General features: G+C 60.9%; 5 protein-coding genes across 6 annotated transcripts; 2 read left to right on the top strand and 3 right to left on the bottom strand.

Annotated features, from left to right (window-relative positions):
- The first annotated feature begins 1,584 nt into the window (after nucleotides 1–1,584).
- DCXR (dicarbonyl and L-xylulose reductase) lies at nucleotides 1,585–4,254 on the top strand. Its single transcript, XM_043463780.1, has 8 exons — nucleotides 1,585–1,720; nucleotides 1,798–1,895; nucleotides 2,376–2,530; nucleotides 2,627–2,669; nucleotides 2,746–2,845; nucleotides 2,947–3,011; nucleotides 3,103–3,220; nucleotides 3,340–4,254. The coding sequence occupies exons 1-8, from the start codon at nucleotides 1,669–1,671 to the stop codon at nucleotides 3,441–3,443; spliced, it is 735 nt and encodes a 244-aa protein (XP_043319715.1). The 5' UTR covers nucleotides 1,585–1,668; the 3' UTR covers nucleotides 3,444–4,254.
- Nucleotides 4,255–4,939: 685 nt separating this feature from the next.
- Nucleotides 4,940–7,875, bottom strand: RAC3 (Rac family small GTPase 3). Its single transcript, XM_043463792.1, has 6 exons — nucleotides 7,335–7,875; nucleotides 6,671–6,742; nucleotides 6,361–6,478; nucleotides 6,150–6,212; nucleotides 5,581–5,740; nucleotides 4,940–5,450 (listed from the first exon to the last, which is right to left on the bottom strand). The coding sequence occupies exons 1-6, from the start codon at nucleotides 7,367–7,369 to the stop codon at nucleotides 5,320–5,322; spliced, it is 579 nt and encodes a 192-aa protein (XP_043319727.1). The 5' UTR covers nucleotides 7,370–7,875; the 3' UTR covers nucleotides 4,940–5,319.
- Nucleotides 7,876–8,018: 143 nt separating this feature from the next.
- Nucleotides 8,019–15,899, bottom strand: LRRC45 (leucine rich repeat containing 45). 2 transcript variants are annotated; one of them, XM_043463720.1, is made up of 17 exons: nucleotides 15,221–15,899; nucleotides 14,644–14,705; nucleotides 14,193–14,263; nucleotides 13,755–13,933; nucleotides 13,406–13,534; nucleotides 12,417–12,529; nucleotides 12,026–12,084; nucleotides 11,657–11,734; nucleotides 11,042–11,177; nucleotides 10,884–10,961; nucleotides 10,672–10,783; nucleotides 10,515–10,585; nucleotides 10,038–10,130; nucleotides 9,857–9,949; nucleotides 9,150–9,323; nucleotides 8,903–9,050; nucleotides 8,019–8,647 (listed from the first exon to the last, which is right to left on the bottom strand). In XM_043463720.1, the coding sequence occupies exons 1-17, from the start codon at nucleotides 15,438–15,440 to the stop codon at nucleotides 8,451–8,453; spliced, it is 2,013 nt and encodes a 670-aa protein (XP_043319655.1). In that variant the 5' UTR covers nucleotides 15,441–15,899; the 3' UTR covers nucleotides 8,019–8,450. The 2 variants fall into 2 exon arrangements, 1 of the variants encoding a protein (XP_043319655.1); XR_006268598.1 differs by lacking the exon at nucleotides 8,019–8,647 and having other exon boundaries at nucleotides 8,911–9,050; nucleotides 9,150–9,379.
- A 181-nt stretch (nucleotides 15,900–16,080) lies between these two features.
- On the bottom strand, nucleotides 16,081–19,299 carry LOC122438667. The gene is made up of 4 exons (XM_043463768.1): nucleotides 17,870–19,299; nucleotides 17,552–17,689; nucleotides 17,366–17,466; nucleotides 16,081–16,466 (listed from the first exon to the last, which is right to left on the bottom strand). The coding sequence occupies exons 1-4, from the start codon at nucleotides 18,016–18,018 to the stop codon at nucleotides 16,081–16,083; spliced, it is 774 nt and encodes a 257-aa protein (XP_043319703.1). The 5' UTR covers nucleotides 18,019–19,299.
- Nucleotides 16,082–19,793, top strand: CENPX (centromere protein X). The gene is made up of 5 exons (XM_043463800.1): nucleotides 16,082–16,167; nucleotides 18,530–18,581; nucleotides 18,782–18,835; nucleotides 19,118–19,206; nucleotides 19,294–19,793. The coding sequence occupies exons 1-5, from the start codon at nucleotides 16,138–16,140 to the stop codon at nucleotides 19,306–19,308; spliced, it is 240 nt and encodes a 79-aa protein (XP_043319735.1). The 5' UTR covers nucleotides 16,082–16,137; the 3' UTR covers nucleotides 19,309–19,793.
- The last annotated feature ends 1,008 nt before the right edge of the window (nucleotides 19,794–20,801 follow it).

Raw genomic sequence — 20,801 nt, 5'->3', positions numbered from 1 at the left:
AAGGGGCTGGGGTGGGGCCATCCAGGCAATGGTAGCACTGGGTTGAGAGAGTAAAGGGCAATTCTGCTCAGCTTCAGGGCTTCCAGAGCAAGGTCTGTGCCAAAACTGATCTGGATCAGTGCAACTGGCCCACTCTGGGAGTTGCTGATGGACAGGAAAGCCTGGCGTGCTGCAGTCCATGGGATCGCAGAGTCGGACACAACTGAGCAACTGAATTGAACTGGCCCACAGAGGATCACTGGACAAAGAAAGGATTTGGACACCATTCTGGGGGGACAGGAAAAGCCAGTGAAAGGATCTAAGCTGATGTGCCTCTCAGGAAGGACAGGCTGGGGACTGTCCCCCCTCCCCTCCACTCCTTGCCCCTTGGCTTCTGGCAGGCAGATGGCAGGGTCCAAGGTTAGGAGCAGAAGGCAGGGTTAGGTGGGAGCCCAGAGGGGATGGGCAGTGGCACATGACCAGGTCTGGTAGGGAGAACTCACTTGGTGATCCTCCAGGGGCTTCTCAAATCTGTGCCTCCTGCTGCCCCCAGGCCACCTTCTCGCCAGACAATCCACCCCTCTGGGCCCAAAGCCCCGCAGAGGCCCTGCAGTCACCAATTCCTTACATAATCCTGGCCAAAAAAGGCCCTCAGGGCAGTTTTGAGACTTTCCCACCATGATCCATAGAACAAAGTAGATTTAAGAGATGGAACCAGTGCACACATGCATGGACACATGTGCACACGAACATCTCTAACTGACCCAAAGCTCCAGGAAGCAATGCTTGCCCTTGGGGGCCACTGGTACCCTGATGATCCCAATCCTAGCCCATCCCAACCTATCCTAGTTTTTGAACTACTAGTGACCTTCTGTGGGTGGGTTGGACGAGTTAGTGTTTCAACACCCTTGCAGCTAAAGTGCACTTTTGTGGTCCTTGGCCTCTACTTCAGGCTTATCAGTTTAGTTCAGTCACACAGTCTTTTCCGACTTTTTGTGACACCATGGACTACAGCATCCATGGATTCCCTGTCCAGAACCAAATCCCAGAGCTTGCTCAAGCTCATGTCCATCATAGGTGATGCCATCCAACCATTTCATCCTCTGTCGTCTCCTTCTCCTCCTGCCTTCAATCTTTCCCAGCATCAGGGTCTTTTCCCAGGAGTCTTCGCATCAGTTCTTCTTCAGGCTTATAGGCTTGTCCAAACCCTTTCACTTTAAGCACTACAAGTGAGCTGCTCCCAGGTTTGGGGGAGGGGAACATGTGATCTTTTTAGCCAAACTTTTATTCTCAGAAACAAAAAAGGGGTTAGCACTGCGTTCTCTTTCATCTTCTTTCGGGTAAAAATTACCATATCTGGTTTTATTTATTTATTTTTTTGTAATAACCTACTTGGAAGGGAAAAATGTTGGCGGGGCCCGCTAACCTTATTTCTCGCCGGGTTGAAGGGCCACAGAGAAGGCAGTTGGATAAACTCTGCCCCAGGGTCTGGCGAGGACCCTGTGTGTCTCCCCTCGGCCGCGCCCACTCCTTTCGGCCAATTGCCCCCGCGGGAGACCACTATTTGACTATCCCCGCCCACGGCGGGACACCACCCTGCGATTGGCCTGCCGCGCCCCGCCCCGCGCCCCGCCCCGCGCCCTCCTGAACCCTGGAGCGCCGCTCAAGGTTCGCAGCAGCCGGAACATCATGGATCTGAGACTCGCGGGGCGCCGGGCGCTCGTCACGGGGGCTGGCAAAGGTGGGCCTGGGGAGGTGGCGGGGGCCGGGAAAAGGTGGCCGGGGATGGGTACCCTCACTCCTCCGTGCTCCTCGCAGGCATCGGTCGCAGTATTGTCAAGGCGCTACACGCGGCGGGCGCGCGAGTGGTGGCCGTGAGCCGGACCCAGGCCGACCTGGACAGCCTGGTCCGCGAGGTAGGCGCTGCCCTGTCCCAGCCCAGGGGGCAGCAGTGGGGAGCTGAGGGCGGCCAAGGAGGGACACACGGGAGCTGGGCGCTGGTGCTTACCAAGGACTCTTAGCACCCCCGCCCCTCGCCGGACGTGCGGAAGAACGATGATTCTTCCTGGACTTAGGAGGAGGCAGAAATGGCTGCTTTGCTGGGCCAGAGGCGCTCGGGCGCTGGGAGGAAGTAGACTGGCTGGAGGCGGGGCTAGATTCCCTGATCCTGAAGCCCCTAGTTGAGTTGCCAAAAGGACAAGTTAACCCTCCCCCGACAGCATCCTGGGAGACCCAAAAGGCGACTAGTTCCCCAGGGACCCCTAACCCCCTATCCCTGTGAGACTGAAAGGTCACGAAAACACAGTCCCTCTCACTTGAATGGGAGAGGCCCAGCTGTACCCTTTCCAGGGCATGGAGACTCTGGTAGATGTGTTCCCATACCACATAATATACAGTGTCCTGGGGTGGAGACCGTGTGCGTGGACCTGGCTGACTGGGAGGCCACGGAGCAGGCGCTGGGAGGTGTTGGCCCTGTGGACCTGCTGGTGAACAATGCAGCTGTGGCGTTTTTGCAGCCCTTCCTGGAGGTCACCAAGGAGGCATATGACATGTAAGTCGGGGCGGGTGGAGGAACACCGTTGGGGAAGGGCTGTCTCCTGCTGCAGCAGCCTCAGTCCCTGACCAGGGTCTGTCCATCTGCCTCCAGGTCTTTCAATGTGAACCTTCGGGCGGTCATCCAGGTGTCCCAGGTGCGCTGGCTTCAGGGCAGGACTGGGAACTGCTGGGTGATGCCAGCCCTGCCTCATCCTTCTTCTGCGATTTCAGATTGTGGCCCGAGGCCTGATAGCCCGGGGAGCCCCAGGGGTCATCGTGAATGTTTCTAGCCAGGCCTCCCAACGGGGACTGACTAACCACAGTGTCTACTGTGAGTGAGGCCCGGCTGTGCCCTGCCCCGACTCCTCCCACCCCCCCACCCCCCATCTGAGCAGGCAGCTCAGGCTCCACACATGCTGTCCATCCTCACAGGCTCCACCAAGGGTGCCTTGGACATACTGACCAAAGTGATGGCGGTGGAGCTCGGGCCACACAAGGTGAGCCCCAGTGGGATGCCTCCCATCCCCCAGTCCATGTGCTCAGAGAGCCTCAGCCCATCAAGTTGACCCCCTACCTGTGCTAGTGCAGATCCGTGTGAATGCAGTCAACCCCACGGTGGTGATGACACCCATGGGCCAGGCCGCCTGGAGTGACCCTCGGAAGGCCAAGGCCATGCTGGACCGCATCCCCCTTGGCAAGTTTGCTGGTGAGTTGGGCAGGAGCCCGGCCGGGAGTCATGCCAGTGGCCTGCTCAGGTGAGGGGTGGGAGGGAAGGACAAAGGGCAGCTCCTTTCATGCACGTCCTGAAACCAACCTCGCCCACAGAGGTGGAGAATGTGGTGGACACCATCCTTTTCCTGCTCAGTGACCGCAGCAGCATGATCACAGGCTCCACTGTGCCGGTGGATGGGGGCTTCCTGGCTACCTAAGCACCCCCCTCCATCCCCACACACCCCTGTTCCAAGTTGAACCCACCTTTACCCCCAATCCCCTTCCCCATCTCTTCAGTAAACATGGTTCTTCTGTCCAGCCTGCACAATCACACCTAGGCTGCAGTCATGTGGCCGGAAGATGCAAAGCTCAGAGCTGAGCATGGGGACAAATCCCAGGTAGAGACACCCGTTCAGCTCACCCTGGGCCAGTGGCAGCCTGGCTCTCCTGCCAGAGATTGTTGGGCCTGGCTAAGTCCCTGGCAGGTATATAGGACTTTCCAGAAGGCCAGCTCCTAAGGAGGGTAGTGAATTTGACCAAGGATGATCTTCGGCCCTGTCCAGAAGCCTCTCGGGTGGAAGTGGTGGTGTTTTCATGTGAATGATCATTGGTATTCCTTAAGTCAGCGCGGAAGACAAAAGTGAACTGAGCAGGCTGTGTGCTGGAACTTCACTACTTTGTTCACGGTTGAACGACTTTGCCGAATCAGGTGGTGGTTTTCAATTACTGAGAGAATATTCCCGCAGCGTTCTGAGTCCTTCACCATGTACTAGGCACAGTCCAGGTCAAGATCCAGCTGTAGAATTTGCCAACTTCCATGGTGACATATTCCCTTCTGTTTGATGTCCTTGAGGTGGAGCTGACACAGAGATGTCTGTCCTCCACTTTTCCATGCTGTCCTCACCACACAGATACAAAAGGCTTACACCCCAAAGCACAGATGATAGTACGTGTATGAAAATATTTAGGAAGTGATGGATTTTGAGTATTTGTTAATTTCATTTTTAAATACAACTGATTTCAAGTTTATGTAATTCTTAACAGTGGTTACTTAAAAACTGGCTAGCAGAATTCCTGAAATCCAGCAGTCCACCCTCTGCACACCACTGCGGGGGAGCTGAGTGTCTTTTAGCTTCATGTCATGTATCTGCCCAGACTGGTGCCTTGCAGGCCCCAGGGGTGATGTCCTGGTGACAGGCCGGGCCCACCCCTCACCTCCTGCCGTGTCTGCCCAGCAAAGCCAAACTGTTGACCCATCTGCCACCCTTCCTGTCCTGTCCACAGCTCTGGGGTTGTAGGACACCCTTGTTCTTTAGAGTGTGTCTTCATGAACACTCAGTTGAGTGGCCCCTGGCCTTGGCCTGGGCTCCACAGGGCCCCCTAGGGCCTGACTGCAGACTGTCCTGCATCACCCCTGGGAGCTGCTGAGGGGTGCTGTGCCCTCCCAGAGGCCTGAGGTCAGCACAGGAGGGGCTTGCTTTATGCAGAAGGGGCCAAGCACACTGGCTCCCACCCACTCCCACACTCACTCCCACTCCATAGGGTCCCTCCTATGGAGGCAGAGGACTCAACTGGCCTTGTGCTGGGAGCTGGGGAGTGTCAAGCTCACTGCTCTGTACCCTTGGCTGGCAGGGGCTGGGGGCCTAGCACCCCCAGGGTGGAGGAGTCGGCAGGGAGAGACCCGGGCAGGGCAGGGAGTGAGATAAGAACAGGAGATGATGAAGAAGGTTTATTGTATAAAATAAGAAGGGGCTGCCCCATCCTGGGGCACAAGGACAGAACCCACCCCCCCCAAACTCCCCCATCAGGGAAGCCCATCCTGGGGCTGCCCCGGACCCGCCCCTACAGCCTGAGGGAGACCCTGCTCCCTTCCAGCCTCCCGTGGGGGCCAGGGGAGGCTGGAGCTGCACCTCTACGAAGACGAGGCAGAGCAGACAGGACCCCCATGGCCCCCGCATTGCCCCGGGAGCAGCAGCCTCATCCCCATGCTTCTTCCCCCTCCCCACCCCCACCACTCCCCCACAGCGGACTCAAGGACACATCTCAACACAACAGATACAGGCAGGGAGGGCTGCTCTTCCGGAAGTGGGGGCTCTAGAAGACCGTGCACTTCTTCCCTGGCTTTTTCACAGGGGGCGGGCAGAGCACAGCCCGAATGGCCTCGTCGAACACTGTCTTCAGGCCCCGCTGGGTCAGGGCTGAGCATTCCAGGTACTTGACAGAGCCTGGGATCGGCCAAGAAAGGGGGCCGTGAGGAGAGGTATCGAGGGTTGGGGGGAGCGCAGGCTAACGCTGTTGCTCGCAGAGCATACTCCTCTCCTCCCTGCGCCAGCAGGCCTGGACGGGCCCACTCACCGATCTCTCGGGCCATGGCCAGGCCCTGGGGGTAGGTGATGGGCGCTAGCTTCTTATCCCGCAGTCGCTCGATGGTGTCCTTATCGTCACGAAGGTCCAGCTTGGTGCCCACCAGGAGAATGGGCGTGTGCGGGCAATGGTGCCGAACCTCTGGGTACCACTGTGGGAATGGAGGCTCTGATCCCTCCCTACCCCTTGAGGGCCTTGCCCTCAGCCTGGCCCAGAGCAGGCCACAGCTCTCAAGGGCCCGTTCCTTGTGCCTAGACCCACACTTAGCCCTTCTTGCCCTAAAGGGCAACCATTAGGTCTGGTAAAGCAATGACCAAGAACAAAAATATGCTGCCAAGAAGCTTCCAAGCTCATCAGGGCCTCGCAATCAGGGCCCTCCTTTCTCTAAGAGCCGCACTCACCACCCCTACCCCAAGTGGAATAGGCATCTCTTCTGCCTCTAAAGAACAATTTGCCTCTGTCAGGCCTTCAAGCAAGAGACCCTGTCTTGTAAGGACAAGTTCTCTGGGCAGTCTCCACCCCTCCCAGGAAGACCAACCCGGCTTCCTGCCCTGCCCTACCTTGGCTCGAACATTCTCAAAGGAGGCTGGGCTCACCAGGGAGAAGCAGATCAGGAAGACGTCCTTGGGAGGAAGGGAAGGAAGGAGAGGACCATGTGGGAAGTGTCAAAAGGCTCTGAATGGCCTCAGACCTCAACATACACACGCACCAGGCCCTTGGGGCCTCTACCCAAGCCACCCAGCCCCTGCAGGCACCCCTGTGGTCCCCTACAGTTTGGGGGTAGGAGAGTGGCCGCAGGCGGTCGTAGTCCTCCTGCCCGGCGGTGTCCCACAGCCCCAGGTTGACGGGCTTCCCATCCACCATCACATTCGCAGAATAGTTGTCGAAACTGCAGAAACAGAGAGATCCGCCAGTGTTTGGGTTCTCAGTCCTGCACAGACCTGCAGCTCTATCAGCACCTTGCTCCACCCCAGGAACCCAGACCAGGGCCACTTGGGCCCCACCTCGAAGCCCAGGGGAGCTTCGCGCACAGGCGCCCACACCCTCTGCTCCCCACCGCTGGACCTGCCCGCCTGCTCACACTGTGGGGATGTACTCTCCGGGGAAGGCGTTGGTTGTGTAGCTGATCAGCAAGCAGGTCTTCCCCACGGCGCTGTGGAGAGAAGGCGAGCCCACGTTGCCCCCAGGCCCATCTCTGCCCTCCGCTCAGCAAGGGCGGCCCACTCCCACGGTCCCAGGGTGGGGACAGGGGTGCTTGCCCAGCAGATCCGCAGTGAACGAGGGACAGAGGAGGGGGACCAGGACAGGTGGGCTTCGGAGACAGAGTGGTGGGTGCGGGCTGCGGCAAGCCGCCTCAGCGCTCCAGGCAGGTGCCGGGAGGGTGGCACCCGCTGAGGGTTCAGCCCAGGTGAGAGCCCTGGCCCCACCCACCCGGAGGCCGGGCGGGGCCGCGGGCAGCTGGCAGCATCAGGTGGGCCTGGGCTGGAGGCCTGCGCCCGGCGAATAGCCGGGACCCCGCCCCACCACGTCCTCCTGCCCCTGCCCGGTCCCCGGACGCCCACAGGCCGGTCGGGGGCGCATCCGGGCCGCCGCGCCTGGACCCCGAGCCAGGATCCCTGGTCTGTGCGCGCGCCGCCCCCTCCGCCCCGGCCGCGCCCCGGAGCCGCGCGCCCTGCCCAGGAGGATCCCCAGGGCCAACCCCGCCGGGCAAACCCGGCCGAGCGGCCTCCGCGCCGCGCACTCACCCGTCGCCGACCACCACACACTTGATGGCCTGCATGGGCGCGGGCCGGGCGGGCGCGGCCGCGAGCCGAGCTGCGGAGAAATGCCCGGCGCCGCAGCGGCCGCGGACCCGAGCCGAGCGCCGAGCCGAGCGGCCGGAGACAGCCGAGCGCTGACGAGCGCCGGGCGCGGAGACAGCCGAGCGCGGCCGGCAGGGCGGGCGGGGGGCGCGGACCAGCCCCGAACCCGGGCCGACGCGCTTTCCAGAGAAATCTGGTGAGGGGCGGGACACAACGAACCCCTTAGCGAGTCTGAGCCCGGGCAGGCCCTCCCCGGTTCCCTGTGACCCACTTCATGGGGTGAGGGCAGCGCAGGCAGGCGGCTCCCACCCACCTGGACAGGTTGTGGTCGATAGGCACAGGGTTTCTTCGAGGCAGAGCACCCCCAGGGCCCACCTACCCTCCAACCAAAAGGCAGCTGCTGAAAACTCGGGTGTTTGCTGTCAATCACCAGAGACCCTCAAAGCTGGCAGCCCTCTGCGCCCCCCCCCACCCCATCCCCTCCTATCCGCTGCAGTAGCCAGACCATCCCCACCTGATAGCAGTTAGAAGGGGTGACCCAGCCACACCTGGAGGGCCGGCCTTTCCTGCAGGGCCCGGGTTTGGGAGCACAGACTGATGTGGGAGAAAGGCACTGGAACCAAAATGTATCACAAAGTGCAAAATTCTGTATTTCAAAATACCCTGGGGTGAGCAAACTGCAGAGCTCCTGGTTGTAAAAGGTGACTGCACCACGGTGGGTGGGGCCGGGAGAGCTCACGCACTGCTCCTACCTTCTTGGGTCTGTGTTCTCAGGCATGTCACTCCCTGCGATGGGGATGACGGAGTGGGGAGGGCCCTCTTGGCCAGCCAGGTTCTGGACCGCCCCCACCACCCAGACAGGGACCCCGATTGTAAGCTGCGGCTGTCTTGCTCTCAGATCCTGCCCAGCACTGATTTTCCACGTTACTGGCTGTAGACTCTGCGCAAAGAGCCCAGACCTGCCAGTGGCCTGTTCCTGGTGAAGAAGGGAGGGGCAGGCGTCAGACACTCGTCCGACAGATGCCACCTTCCTGCCGCTCTCAGACTTTCCCTGACCCCTCACTTTTGGGGGCTCAAGGTCCTCAGGGGGGACCCCTGCACATAAGCCAGGACAGCATTTTGCAGGAAGCTGGCCCTTTGGGCCTCCTCATCCCGAATCCGGGCGATCTCAGCCTCTTTAAGGCGAAGCTTCTCTCGGAGAGAGGCATTCTCGCTCTCCCTGTCCAGCAGCGCCTCCCGGTGGTCACTCGCGATCACTGCAGGAGGGGAAGTTCAGTGAGGAAGAGGGTCCGCTCCCGCCAGTTAGGAGGTCCACAGGGGGCTGGCGGGGTGGGGTTTGCTCAGGGTCCCCTGGGCGTACACGCACCCAGCCTCCCCTACCAGCACCTCCCGGAGCGAAGACCTGGGCCAAGCTCAGCTCTCCCGGCCCGCCTCCTCCTTCTGTGGGATGGCCTAGTAAGGAAGGCCCTGCAGAAATGCCACCGGGTGGAGGGGCCTGGGGCTCAGCTCGCCTTTCAGCTGGCGTTCCAGGGCCGCGGCCTTCTCCTTCAGTGCTTCCTGGGCCGTCAGCTCGGCCTGCAGGCGGCCATTCTGCTCTTGCAGCTCCAGCCGCACCCTCGTCACCTCAGCTACTTTTTCTTGGTCCTTGTTGCTCAGCTCCTGCCAGGCAAGGAGGGGTGAGTGTGAGGTGCTGGCTGGGGCGGGGCGGGGGGGCAGTGCTCCAGGGGCACCACCGGGAGCTCTCAGTGTCCCAGCTACCTGCTGCAGCTCCTCCAGGCGCCGCCTCAGGCTCTCCACCTGCAGGCCCAGCTGGCTGGCCCGCGCCTGGGCATCGGCTACCGTCTGCTTCTGCTGCACGCAGGCGCTCTGAGCCTCGTCCCGTGCCTGTGCCAGCAGCCGCAGCTTCTCCTCCAGGTGAGCCAGGTGCTGCTGCTGTGGGCCCAGGAGAAGGACGGGTGAGCTGCTCTCTGGCCTGTGGCTCTGAGCTCCTGTGAGGAGTGACCCCTGCCCCTTCAGGCTGAAGGAAGCTTATATTTGCAAAGTGGAAACCACTTTGTCACTACAGTTAACACATGCCTTGTTCTGAATGGGTTCAAACGCGAATGAGGAGACTCCCCCGTGTGCCAAGCTAACACCATCCTGCCTCCTGGGCCCCCCACCCCCGACTTCCACCAAGTGGTCACAGGCTGCACATTTGGGACAAACCCCTTCCCCACTGTGGGGAGGGAGGACCATGGCTTTTTGCAGGGGGGGCTGGAGGTGGTACTGATGGGCTGAGTGTCCTCGTCTGGCTCTTCTGCACCCCTGGAGCTCCTGTTCCCTTGTCCCTCCCTACAGAGCCAGGAGACAGCCTCGGTCATGCCCACTTAAGCTCGAAGGGCTGTGCAAGCCCAGCAGCTCATGCCAGCCCCTCAGTGCTCTCCCTGGTGGGTGCTGTGAGCAGTGGGCTGTGACCCTGAGCTCACCTCCTCCAGGCGGACTTGGTTCTTGGCCTTGATGAGCTCCTCCTCGGCTTGGCTTCGCTCACTGAGTGCCGCGGCCTTCACCCGGCTCAGCTCCTACACCACAGACAGTAACCATCCTCAGCCCTTGCCGGGGGACCCCTTCTAGCCACACTCAGCCTCCCAAGCCTGGCACCCAGCTCACCTCCTCGAGTGACAGCCGTGCAGCCTCCAGCCTCTGCACCCTCTCTTGCATGGCTCTTTCGCTGTCCTCCAGGTGGCGAGTCATGTGCTCCACCTGCCCAGGTGCGAGGCAGGGATAGGGCTGGCAGTCTGGCCCCCTAGGTTTCCCCTCATGGGATCCCCACCCTGGAGGGGGCAGATGAATCTTGGGGACCCTGTTCTTTCCAACTAGAGGCTGCCCCAAGTGGCTTCGGAGGAAGCTAGGACGGAGGGCAGGTCCCAGTGCTGCACCCCAGATGGCAGCCTGCACTGTGGCCCGGGCACAGTCAGGGTCCCTTCTAGAAACCGGTAGGGAGGGTTTGGGTCTGACATCTGCTGGGACTGTCAGCAGCAGCCCAAGGTTGTTGAGGGAAGCCCAGCCAGGAGTCTGCCTTAGGGACACCATGCCCCACTGGGGGAACAGGGAGGGCAAAGCCCAGATGACACAACTGATAGGCACCTCCTTGAAGCGCAGCTGTTCCGCGTCCTCCAAGCTCTGCCGGGACCTCTTCTTCTCCAGTTCCAGGCGTTCTGGAAGCACAGGGGAGACAAGTGGGTGGGACTCCTCATGGGGCCCCTGGTTCTCAGGCCCCAGCAGCAGGCCTGGGTGTGCTGACCTTCAGCCTGGACGGCCCGCATCTTCAGCTCAGCCGTCGTGTTGGTCAGCTCCGTTTTGGTCAGGAACAGCTGCTCCTGCTGAGATTTCACCTTCCGCTCCAGTTCATCCACCTGCAAAGTTGGCAAGGAGGGAGGAAGCTTCGTTCAGCTTACCCGAAGCCCCACCCCAGGCTCCCCAGGGGCTGGCCCCATCCCCCCCCCACCCCCATACCTGGTTTCGCAAAAGTAGGTTCTTTTCATTGGCAGCAGACAAGTCTCTGAGGAGCTTAGACTCCCGCTCTGCAGCTTCCTGGGGGTAACACAGCAAAAGGGCATCAGTGCCCATCTGCCACCATGCACCCCCGGCCTGCCCACCCCACACCCACCCACCTGCTGCTCCAGCCTGTGCTCCTTGGCCTGCCTCTGTGCCAGGCTCCGCTGTTCCTGCTCTGTGGTGGCCAGGAGCTCCCCCAGGTCCTGGGCCTTCTGCTCCGACAGAGCCAGGGCAGCCTCTGTCATCTGAAGTCTGCAAGGAGAGAAGGGCCAGCCCTGCTCCAGCCGACCTCTAGCCTTTGCTAAGGTCATTCTTGCCAGGCCACTACACCTGCTAGTGCCCCTTGAGCTAGTCTAGGCTCCTCAGAGACTTGTCTGCTGCCAATGAAAAGAACTTGCTTTTTGCAAAACCAGGTAAGGGGATGGCGGGGGCGGGGGGGCTGGTGCAGGGCAGTGGAACCAGGCTTCTAGGGAGCCTGGGGTGGGGCTTGGGGAAAGCAGACAAAGCTTGACCTTCCCTCCCTCAGTGCCCAGTGCCCAGCTTTGCAAGCAGATGAGTTGGAGCTCTTCCCAGAAAGCCTTCTCAGTAACTACCCTAGCGGTTTCCCTGACTTCCTTTGTGCACTGGAACCTGAGTCCCTACTAGGATGGTCCTCCTCTGCTCTGTGGGCAGGCCTATGAAGTGTTCTGAAACCTCCTCATATCCCCATCCTGCCTTCTGCCCCTCCTTACTTGGCCTTGAGGGCATTGATGATGGAGTGCCTCTCGTTCAGGGCTTCCTGAAGCTGCCCCACACGTGCAGCCGATGCCCTGTGGACAGAGAGGAGGGTTCGAGGGGCCCAAACCCGAGTCGTCTGAGCCCCTCCCTGAAGCGGCTGCTGCCCCTCATGCTCACACAATGTCCAGGTGTGGGCTAAGGCAGTGCTCAGTGGCGCCTTGAGCCCTCCAGCCAACTCCCTCAGGAAATACAGCCCACATCCTTGTCTGTGGGGAGATGACCAGGCTCCCACATTAGGTCACTCCAGGGCCAGAACCAGGACCCAGACCCCCAGGTTCCCCCACTGCACTGCCGCCCTGCCCTGGACCCGGGGCCAAGCTCACTTGCTGCTCCTGGCCATCTCTTCTCTCTGTCTGTCGATCGTCTCCATCAAGTCCATAAACTGGGGACAGAGCCAGGCAGAGCCCGTCAGGGCCCAAAGCCTGCTCACTCCCCATGGTTGGCAAGAAAGGAGGCCGACATCTACTGAGGCAGCAGGACACCAAGGAGCTGAGCCTCATCCAAGGAGAGGGAGGCCCAGGGGGAAGTCCACCCACCCAGCTGAAAGGCATCAGAACAAGAGGCTGCCTCTGGGGCCTAGGTACTGGCTTCTCGGAGAGGCTCCAGAGCTCAGAGGGAGGGAAGGTGGCCATGGCATGGGGGCTGAGGGGGGCTCTTTGTCCACACAGCCGGGACGGGGCAAGGCCCTGCGGTCAGAGGCAGCATCGTCCTTACCTGCTTGGACTTCTCTTCCCGGAGGTGCCGCACCTCCTTGCTGAGCACCTGGGCACGGGCCTGGCTTTCCCGGAAGACGGTCTGCCGGTCCTGGTTGTGGTCCATGGCTTGCTCTGTTGGAAAGAGTGAAGTCGTCTCCTGGGGGACTGAGCCCCAAGAATGGCCAATGGCCAGCCCACCCCCATGTCTTAACCACACCGATCGGACCCCTCAGTGCACTAGCAGGTGAGAGGCTCAGAGGCAGCGGGGACAGGGGATAGGGGCAACAGTGAAGCGAGGAGCCTGGGAGGCACCTGGTGGGGGGACAGTCTCATGGGAAGAGGTTGCTCAACTGTCACAAAAGGTGGGCATTTGGATTCTTCCCCAAAGATTAAAAGCCAACATGTGACTTTTAAGAGGTGAATGTTGTGCTCAGCTCCCATGTGCTGGAAAGATCCAGGCAGCATTTGGAGAGGGGCCGGCCAGAAGCGGCCACACTGTCAACTGGGGTGACTCAGAGGCAGGTGCAAGAACCAAGAAACAGGAGAGGACATGAGTTGGGGAGACTCAGGAGATGGTAACCTCACACTAGATTCCGGCCAAAGCCTGGGCCCTCAAGGGGCTGGTGCTGCTGGTGGAACAACTTGCCGAGGGGAGTGGCAGAGCACTCAGCAGGCCTGGGATGGAGGAGTTGAGGGTCATGACAGAAGGGACCGTGGTGTGAGGAGGGGACCGTGGTAAGCCTGGGCCGTTGGCACTCTGCAGGCTCCCGCCTCTGCCCTTTCTTCCTTGGTGCCTGCTCCCCGCTCCCTCTGTTTCTAATACTCTACCATTGTGATGCCCTTATGGTTCCAGCCCAAGCAGCCCCTCTCTCGGTGGATTCTGCCCCCAAAGGTTAAAGGCCAAAATGTGACTTTTAAGAGGTGAATCAGCTGATCCTGTCAACAGGGAATCAGCTCTATGCCCTGCTTCAAACAGTGCAATTTGCCAGCAGCCCCATGTGCCCATACCCACGGCTCTGAGGATGTCGCCCGGGATGTTATTCCCAGCCAGCTCCAGCTTCCACAGGGTTCTGTTGCTGGGGAGACAGTTCACCAGGGCGCGGCCCCCGAGGAGGCCAATGTGATTCCAGCGCAGGTCTGGAAGGAAATGTGGTGTTGCCAGGGGTGGGAGGGCTGGCCCTGCCCAAGACACTGGCACTTCCTGTGATGGGCCACAGATCAGGAGCCCGGCTCAGTGTGCCCCTCCTCACCACCCCCTCCCTTCTGGGAGAGGACAGAGGAAGCATTGGGAGGGCTTGGGATGCAAGACCTCCCTGCCTGCTCTGAGGATGGGGAGGGCCGGTGCTGGCAGCCTCACCCAGTTGCTGGAGGCTGGCATTGCTCTTCAGGGCCAGGGCCAGCTCCTCGGCGCCCTTGTGGTTGATCTGGTTGTTGCGGAGGTCCAGCTGCCGCAGGGTGCCATTGGCCGCCAGGGCCCCGCAGAAGGTAGCAAAGGCTTCATCCCATGTGCCCAGGTTGTTCCACTCCAGGGTGAGGCTGCAGGAAGGGTGGACATGAGGTGCATAGCCCAAAGGGCATCCTCCTCCCATGGGATCCAGTGGGCTCGAGGAGGAGCGCGGGCTTGGGGGGTCTCTGGCAGAAATTGAGTAACTTATACCCACCTACCCCTGACCAGAGAAGGCTGGCATGAGGTGTGAGCTCCCATGTTGCAGAAGAGTGTCCCCTGGAGCCAACCCAGAACCACAGAGAGAGCAGAGGCTGCGGGGAGAGCTGGGGGCTGGGACTGCCACCCTACCTCTGAATGGACTTGTTCTGTCGGAGGAGTTTTGCCAGTGCCTCGGCCCCTGCTGCTCGAAGGTTATTGCCCTAGGACAGGAAGAGGTCATCCAGTCACTCTCCGGCGTCCTGGCCTGGGCTCTGAATACCCTGGTCAGGCAGCGGGTGAGGCCATGGCACGCTCTGAACAGACGTGTGGCTCCTTTCAGATTCTGCCTTCCCTGACCAGAGTGGCCTTCTGATGCAGGCTCTTTCAGTGTGCTTGTGAGAATGCTCTGGAACTCACATTTCTGCCCTCAGAACACCAGCACACATTCATGAGACCATGAGAAAACGGTGCGGAGCCTGTGTGCCCAGAGCGCTTACAGACATGGTCTCTGGCCACCATGCAGACTCCTGGTTGCCAGGACACCTGCATCTTCTCTACTCCTGCTCTCAGGTGGCATGCCCCTGAGTGCAGATCCACCCACCTTGAGATCCAGAAACCGCACAACAGTGTTGACACACAGACCCTGCAGCAGCAGCGTGGCCCCTGTAAGAGAGCAGGGCAGTCACTCTCCACCCCTGGCGGCTCCATTTTGGGGCAGCTCCCCAGACACAGGGGAGGGACAGCTGTCCACGTGGCCCCCACCAGCCAGGGTTCATGCCAAGTCACCCCACTTCTGTGTCAGGTTTGAAACAGCTTCCAAGTGCCGAGTCAGGCTGCTGACCCTTGTGCTCATCAGCACGGCAGGACTCTCCTAAGCTGGGGGACGCTAAGGGCTTTCCCGTTAAAAAGAGAAATTGCCTTCTGCGCTCAGGTTTCCAAAGGGGTTGCTTTAATGACAGTGAAATGGAGAAACTTCACCAAAAATAAAAAAAGAGATCAGGTGGGACAGAGAGTTCTTTGCTAGAGGTGCCAAGCACCAAGGACTGGGGTATATGTAGCTAATGAGCAGCAGTGCAAAAGCAGCCAGAGGAGGTGGCCCTGAAGCAAAGGGCTTGAACCCAGCCCCAACTCTGAAGTTGCAAGGACTGCCCTGGGCGCTGCCGGCCCTTGGTGCCCACCTTCCTCACTCAGCATGCAGTCACTCAGGATGAGCTCCGTCAGCAGTGACTCCTTCTGCAGCAGCTTGCCCAGAGCCCTGCAGGTGTCCACTGTCAGGCTCTGTGTGGCCAGGTCCAGCCGGCCCTGCGGCAGCTGGTGCAGTTGCTGCAGGACAGTCTCCTGGGGTTCGGTCCCACTCTCCTTGCACAGCCGACTGTAGGCGCGCCGGAACTCCTCCATGTCCCTGGAGTGCAGGAAGGGCTTCTCCCCAAACTCCTAGACAGGACTCACCAGAAGCCAGCTGGAGCCAGGAAGCCAGGGAAAGGCAGAAGGGCAGGGCCTCTCCCATGGGGGCCTACAGAGGCCCCGGCAGCTCAGTGCGGGGCACAAAGACCCTAAGTCCTCAGCAGGCGAGGAACAAGGAACAAACTGAGTTGGTCCAACAGGCAGGAGGCCCCAGGAGAGAGGGGGCAGGTGATGCTCAGGAGACCGCAAGAGCCGGGGACCAAGGAGGTGGGCGTCCTCGGGGGCGGAGCCTCCAGCGGTAGAGCCTGTCCGGGCGTCGGACGTACCCCTGGGCCCCGGGCCGGAGGCCCTAGCCCTCGGGCCGCTGACCCCGGCTCGTACGCCGCAGGTGTACGCGGCCTCCGCGCGCCTCAGTATCCAGGAAGAGCAGGGCGCGCCGGGAAGACCTGGTAGAAACTACGACTCCCAGGAGGCCTTGCGGAGGAGGGCTTTCACCACGGCCAATGAAGGCGAAGGAGCGGGCGCGCGCGGCGGGACTATTGGTTGGCGTTGCGAGGGCGGGGCTCCGGGAGGCGCGCTCTGGGTCGACTGGCTGACAGCTCGGGGGCGGGGCTCCAGAGGGCGCGCTCAGGGTTCATTGGCTGGGGAGGCGGGGGCGGGGCTCCAGAGGGCGCGCGCTTTTGTGGCGGTCATGGAGGAAACCGGAGCCGTCTTCCGGAAAGTGAGAAAGGGCGTGCTGGCTGGGCGGGTTGGGGGCGCCGGGCGAGGTTTCTGTGGCTGGGGGACGCGCACGGGGCCGGTGGGGACGCTGCGACCCCTCTTCCCTGCCTGACTCACGTGCGGGTCCTGAGCCGGCCCCCGCGCTGCCATCTAGGGTGAGCCAGTTTCCAGAATCCGGCAATGACCGCCATTCCGAGCTCCCTTCGTCCTCCGTGGTCCCGTGCCCCGGTAGCAGAAGGTTGAATAGGCGCCCTAGTCTGTGGCCAGACGGAAAGTGCAGAAATCGGGCAGGGGTAGGTGCTGGCACAAATGCAGGGAGACTCAGAGAGGAGCCCGGGCCGCCGACCCCTGCCCCTCGCCCCGCGGCTACGGGTTCGGCAGGACTCTCCTCCCTCAAGGGTTTAGCGTAGAGCACAGTGCGGCCCAGCTCGCTGGTAGTGTAGACACAGCTCGGCTGTGTATTCTAAAGCTTCTTTTTGGCCTTTTTCCTGTTACGCCAGACCTGTGCTTTGCGTCTCGATTTAGCCGGGCTGGCTCCGTTGTCTGGTGTGTTTGTGTCTCTACGAGTGCTCTTCTTAGCAACACACCCAGCAGTCAGGCACTGGGTATGCACCAGGCATGAATTGGCCCGTGTAATGCTCAGCACCCTAGGACATGGGTCCTAGTACTGTCCCTACTTGCCAGTGGGAGAAATCAGCAGAACTAGGGTCAAACCCAAGCCACCCACTTCCAGAGTAAGCCCCTTTGCCCTGCACCTGGCAAGTGCTGCTCTGGGTGGATGGATAGGGAGGCCCGCCACCTCCCACACTCCGCTGGCTATGAGTGGTCTGGGTCTCATTTTGTTACTCTGCCTTAAGGTTTGGAGACACTGAGCCCTTGATGTCAGGCCTTTGTGAACCTGGGGTGGGAAGGTGCATCCCAGCCCCTTGTGAGCACTGCCTTGTCCACCCTGTCCTAGTGGGGATTTTCGCTCTTTTATCACCCAGAGCTGGGGTTGTGGCCATTACCCATGACCAAGGCTGTCGCGTCAGGGGTTGTGTTGCCTCCACACAGTGGGACAAAGGCTGACCACATCCCAGATCCCATCTTCCCCTCTGCAAATTTAGGGAATCTCAGCTCCCAGCTGGTGTTGATCCCTTTGTCACGACCACCCCATGCAGCTGCCCCCCACCAGCAATCTGACTGATTTAGCTCTTCACCTGGGTTTGGGAGCTGCTGGAGTGGTAGAGCCTTCTGGGCCCTTCCTGGTATCTTCCAGGTACACGGGCTTCCCCAGTGGCTCAGTTGGTAAAGAATCTGCCTGCAATGCAGAAGACCCATGTTCAATCCCTGGGTCAGGAAGGTCCCCTGGAGAAGGGAATGGCAACCCACTTCAGTATTCTTGCCTGGAGAATTCCATGGACAGAGGAGCTGGCAGGCTACAGTCCATGGGGTCCCAAAGAGTCAGACACCACTGAGTGACTAACACTCCAGGTACACAGCGTGTAGGACCAGCAGGTGGCGCCAGGCTCCCGTGGTCATAGCTGGAAGGGTGAAGCTGCTTCAGCGCTGCTGGTGACCAATGGCAAGCTCTTCGCCTCCAGAGATGGGTCTCCAGTGGGGTCCACTCCCTCCACTCTACTCTCCAGCTTTGCTGAGCTGCACTGGGCAAGGCAGTGCCATCTCCATGGCCAAGGCTGGAGGCCTGTGGGTCCTTGGCTCACCTCTGCACGACACCTGGCTTCTGGGCTCCTGGGCACCCACTGCTGCTGTTCCACGTCCCCAGGCGCTCTGTGGGCTCCTCATTCACAGCTTCTTCCAGCTGGTCCCTACCCTCAGCAACCTCCCTGGGTCCCCTACCTTGACTGCCCATTGACAAGGAGCCTGGCTCCTGCTAAGCTCTGGGGTTCTCACAGTACCCTTCCCCATTACAGGAAGATCCCCTTCTCCGTGCCATGCTGTAGGCCCCAAGGAGGGACCTGGGATGCAGCTGGCACCGTGCTCAGAGCAGGGTCTGACAAAGCCAGGCAATGTTAGTGACATGGGCAGGCCTGTGAAGGGGCCCACTGTGGGGAAAGCAACTTGTCTCTGGGAGCAGGAGCACAAGACCATTCTGGATACCATGAGGACTGGAGCCCAGAGCAGTGGGCCGGCACCTTGGCTGCTCCCTCGTGTCTGCCACACGCGTCTCATATCTGGCTCTCCTGGAGGCATTCGCAGGGAGGTATCCCCCCATGCCTAGTCCTCCACCCTGGGGAGACCCAGCCCCACAGACAGCATTTCCAGCTGGAAATTACAACCCCATCCCATCCACAATGAAATGACTAAAGGGTCAGCAGGAGGGGTGGGGGAAGTGGCTCACTGATGTGCCCTCCGTCCCCCAGGAGCTGGTGAGCAAACTGCTGCACTTGCACTTTAAAGACAAGAAGACCAAAGGTGTGTGAGCCCGAAGCAGGGGTGGGGTGCTGGGACCCTGCGCTGCAGCTCTGCAGGAGCCAGGGCCTCAGGGAGGGCTGGGTGGGCCAGACAGAGGGTGGAGGTCACCAGCCTGAGCATGAGCCACACCAAAAGCGGTGAGGGTGGAGTGGGGCAGCAGGGAGAACGCGTACTTGTAACCTGCTCCCTTCGCCTTGCAGTCAGTGGGGATGCGCTGCAGCTCATGGCCGAGCTGCTGAAGATCTTCGTTGTAGGTGAGCAGAGGGGCCCGATAGCGTCCTCTGGGGTCCCACCCAGGCTTGTCTGGGTGATTTGTGATCCCTTTACATTTTTCAGTGAGGCTATCAAGACACCTTTTTCCCATTTTCCCACAAGCACCTTGTCCCTGAAAATTTCTGTATTTCAGAAGTCTCAACCTTGTCTTCTGAGCTGTCAGCTGGCACAGGGGTGGGGGAACAGCCAGGGCTGTGGCCAGGGGGGTTGGGGTTCAAGCCCCCCCAGCTTTCTCTACCTTACTTCCCCCCGCATCACGGCAGAAGCGGCCATCCGCAGTGTCCGGCAGGCCCAGGCAGAGGAACTGGACCATGTGGATGTGGAGCAGCTGGAGAAGGTGCTGCCTCAGCTGGTAGGTGGGCCTCCAGAACAGGGCCTGGGTGGGGAGTGGGTGGGTGGCCCACACCCATAAGGCTCTGAGCACGCCTCTCCCCCACAGCTTCTGGACTTCTAGGGTTTCCACCCTCACTGTGACTGCCTGCTGGGAGTCGTAGCCTCTGGTTGCAGACATGACAGAAGCCGCTGACCCACAACGTTCTCCTCCAGCTCCCAGCAAACCACCCCTCTTCCCCAGGTCATCCCTTCTGCCTGCTGCTGACAGCCAGGACACAGCATGCGGAGGGGAGAGGTCGCTGACAGGATGAGGGGCCAGGTGCCTGGGTGGGTGCCCTACCCACCCCGCCCCCGGGGGCAGCCAGGTACCCACCGGTGTGAGAGAAGCACTCGGTCACTGGGAAGCGGGTGGCGGGAGACCCGCCCACCTAAACAGGTAGCCCACATGTCCTCCGCACACACACAGAATGGTGTGGTTCTGCCACTGGTACCAAAGCTAGTGTGTCACCTTCCAGCCATCCGATACTCCCCTCAAAAGATGCTTCCCTGAGCTACATATTTGTTTTCAACAAAGCAACATCAATAAATCAGAGCCACCTCCCCAGGCACAGCCTCCTGTTGCCATTAATCACCCAAAGTCAAGTTGCTTCGAAGCTGGAAGAGGACAGAGTAACAAAGACCATGTGTGAGTACCCTGCCGAGGGCCGGGCTTGAGGGGCTGTGACATCGGAGCCCTCGCACGTGTGGCTGCTCGCCTGGGATGGTGCCTCTGCCACGGGGCTGCCGTGGGCATGGGGTGCCAGCGACCGGCCGGGATGCCCAGGGATGTGTGGGCAGGGCTCTTTGGGGGGAGAGGGGTCATGCCAGTGGAAAGGACCACTGCCCCCAGGGCCCAGGCGAGGCAGGTCAGGGCTGTTCAGGACCTGTTAGGAGCCCAGTCAGGAGGCTTGGCTGCCCTCTGGGGCCCAGCAACCACCCCCCCACCCCCCCCAGCACCTACCTCCCATTAATTCTGAAAGCTGTCTGGACTTGTCAGCCTAGGATTGAATCACCCCGAGGGCTCTGGGCCCAGTGACCTCGGAGTCAGGACTCTCATGGAGCAGCGGGACCTGGCCTGCTGGGGAGGGACATCTGCCCGACTGCCATGGGCACCCAGGAGCCCTGCCCCCACCCCCAAGGGTGGCATAGGTAGGGGGCCAGCCCGCCCTCCCTAGTTTAGCCCCGCTGGCTCCTTCCTGCACCCGTTCCCCGCCTCTGCCCCCCATCTTCCTCTCCCCTCCTCCCACAGGGAGTCTGAGGGCTTCAAAGCTCTGGGCGCATGTGGAAGTAATTAGACCTGAGGGGAGAGGCTGGCGACAAGTGCCAGGGCCCGTGCCCCCCCCACAGCCACTTTGAAGTGCACTCAGACGGTGGGGCGGGCGGGGCTCCGGGAAACCCCAGGCAGGCCCTGCCCGCCCAGCCCTCCAGGGGTGGAGGCAACATCCTCTCTCCTGTCAGGGACTGGGGGCCCGGCCTGAGCTGCAGCCAAGCAGGCGACGCCCAGAGGCCTTTCTCCCCAAACTTGTGTCCTCCACAGAGGGGGCGTTAATGTCAGTGAGGTTCAAAACCAAAGGG

Source organism: Cervus canadensis, chromosome 1 (assembly GCF_019320065.1).
Source record: "Cervus canadensis isolate Bull #8, Minnesota chromosome 1, ASM1932006v1, whole genome shotgun sequence".
Taxonomy (NCBI): domain Eukaryota; kingdom Metazoa; phylum Chordata; class Mammalia; order Artiodactyla; family Cervidae; genus Cervus; species Cervus canadensis.
This window is presented reverse-complemented; position numbering and strand designations above follow the sequence as displayed.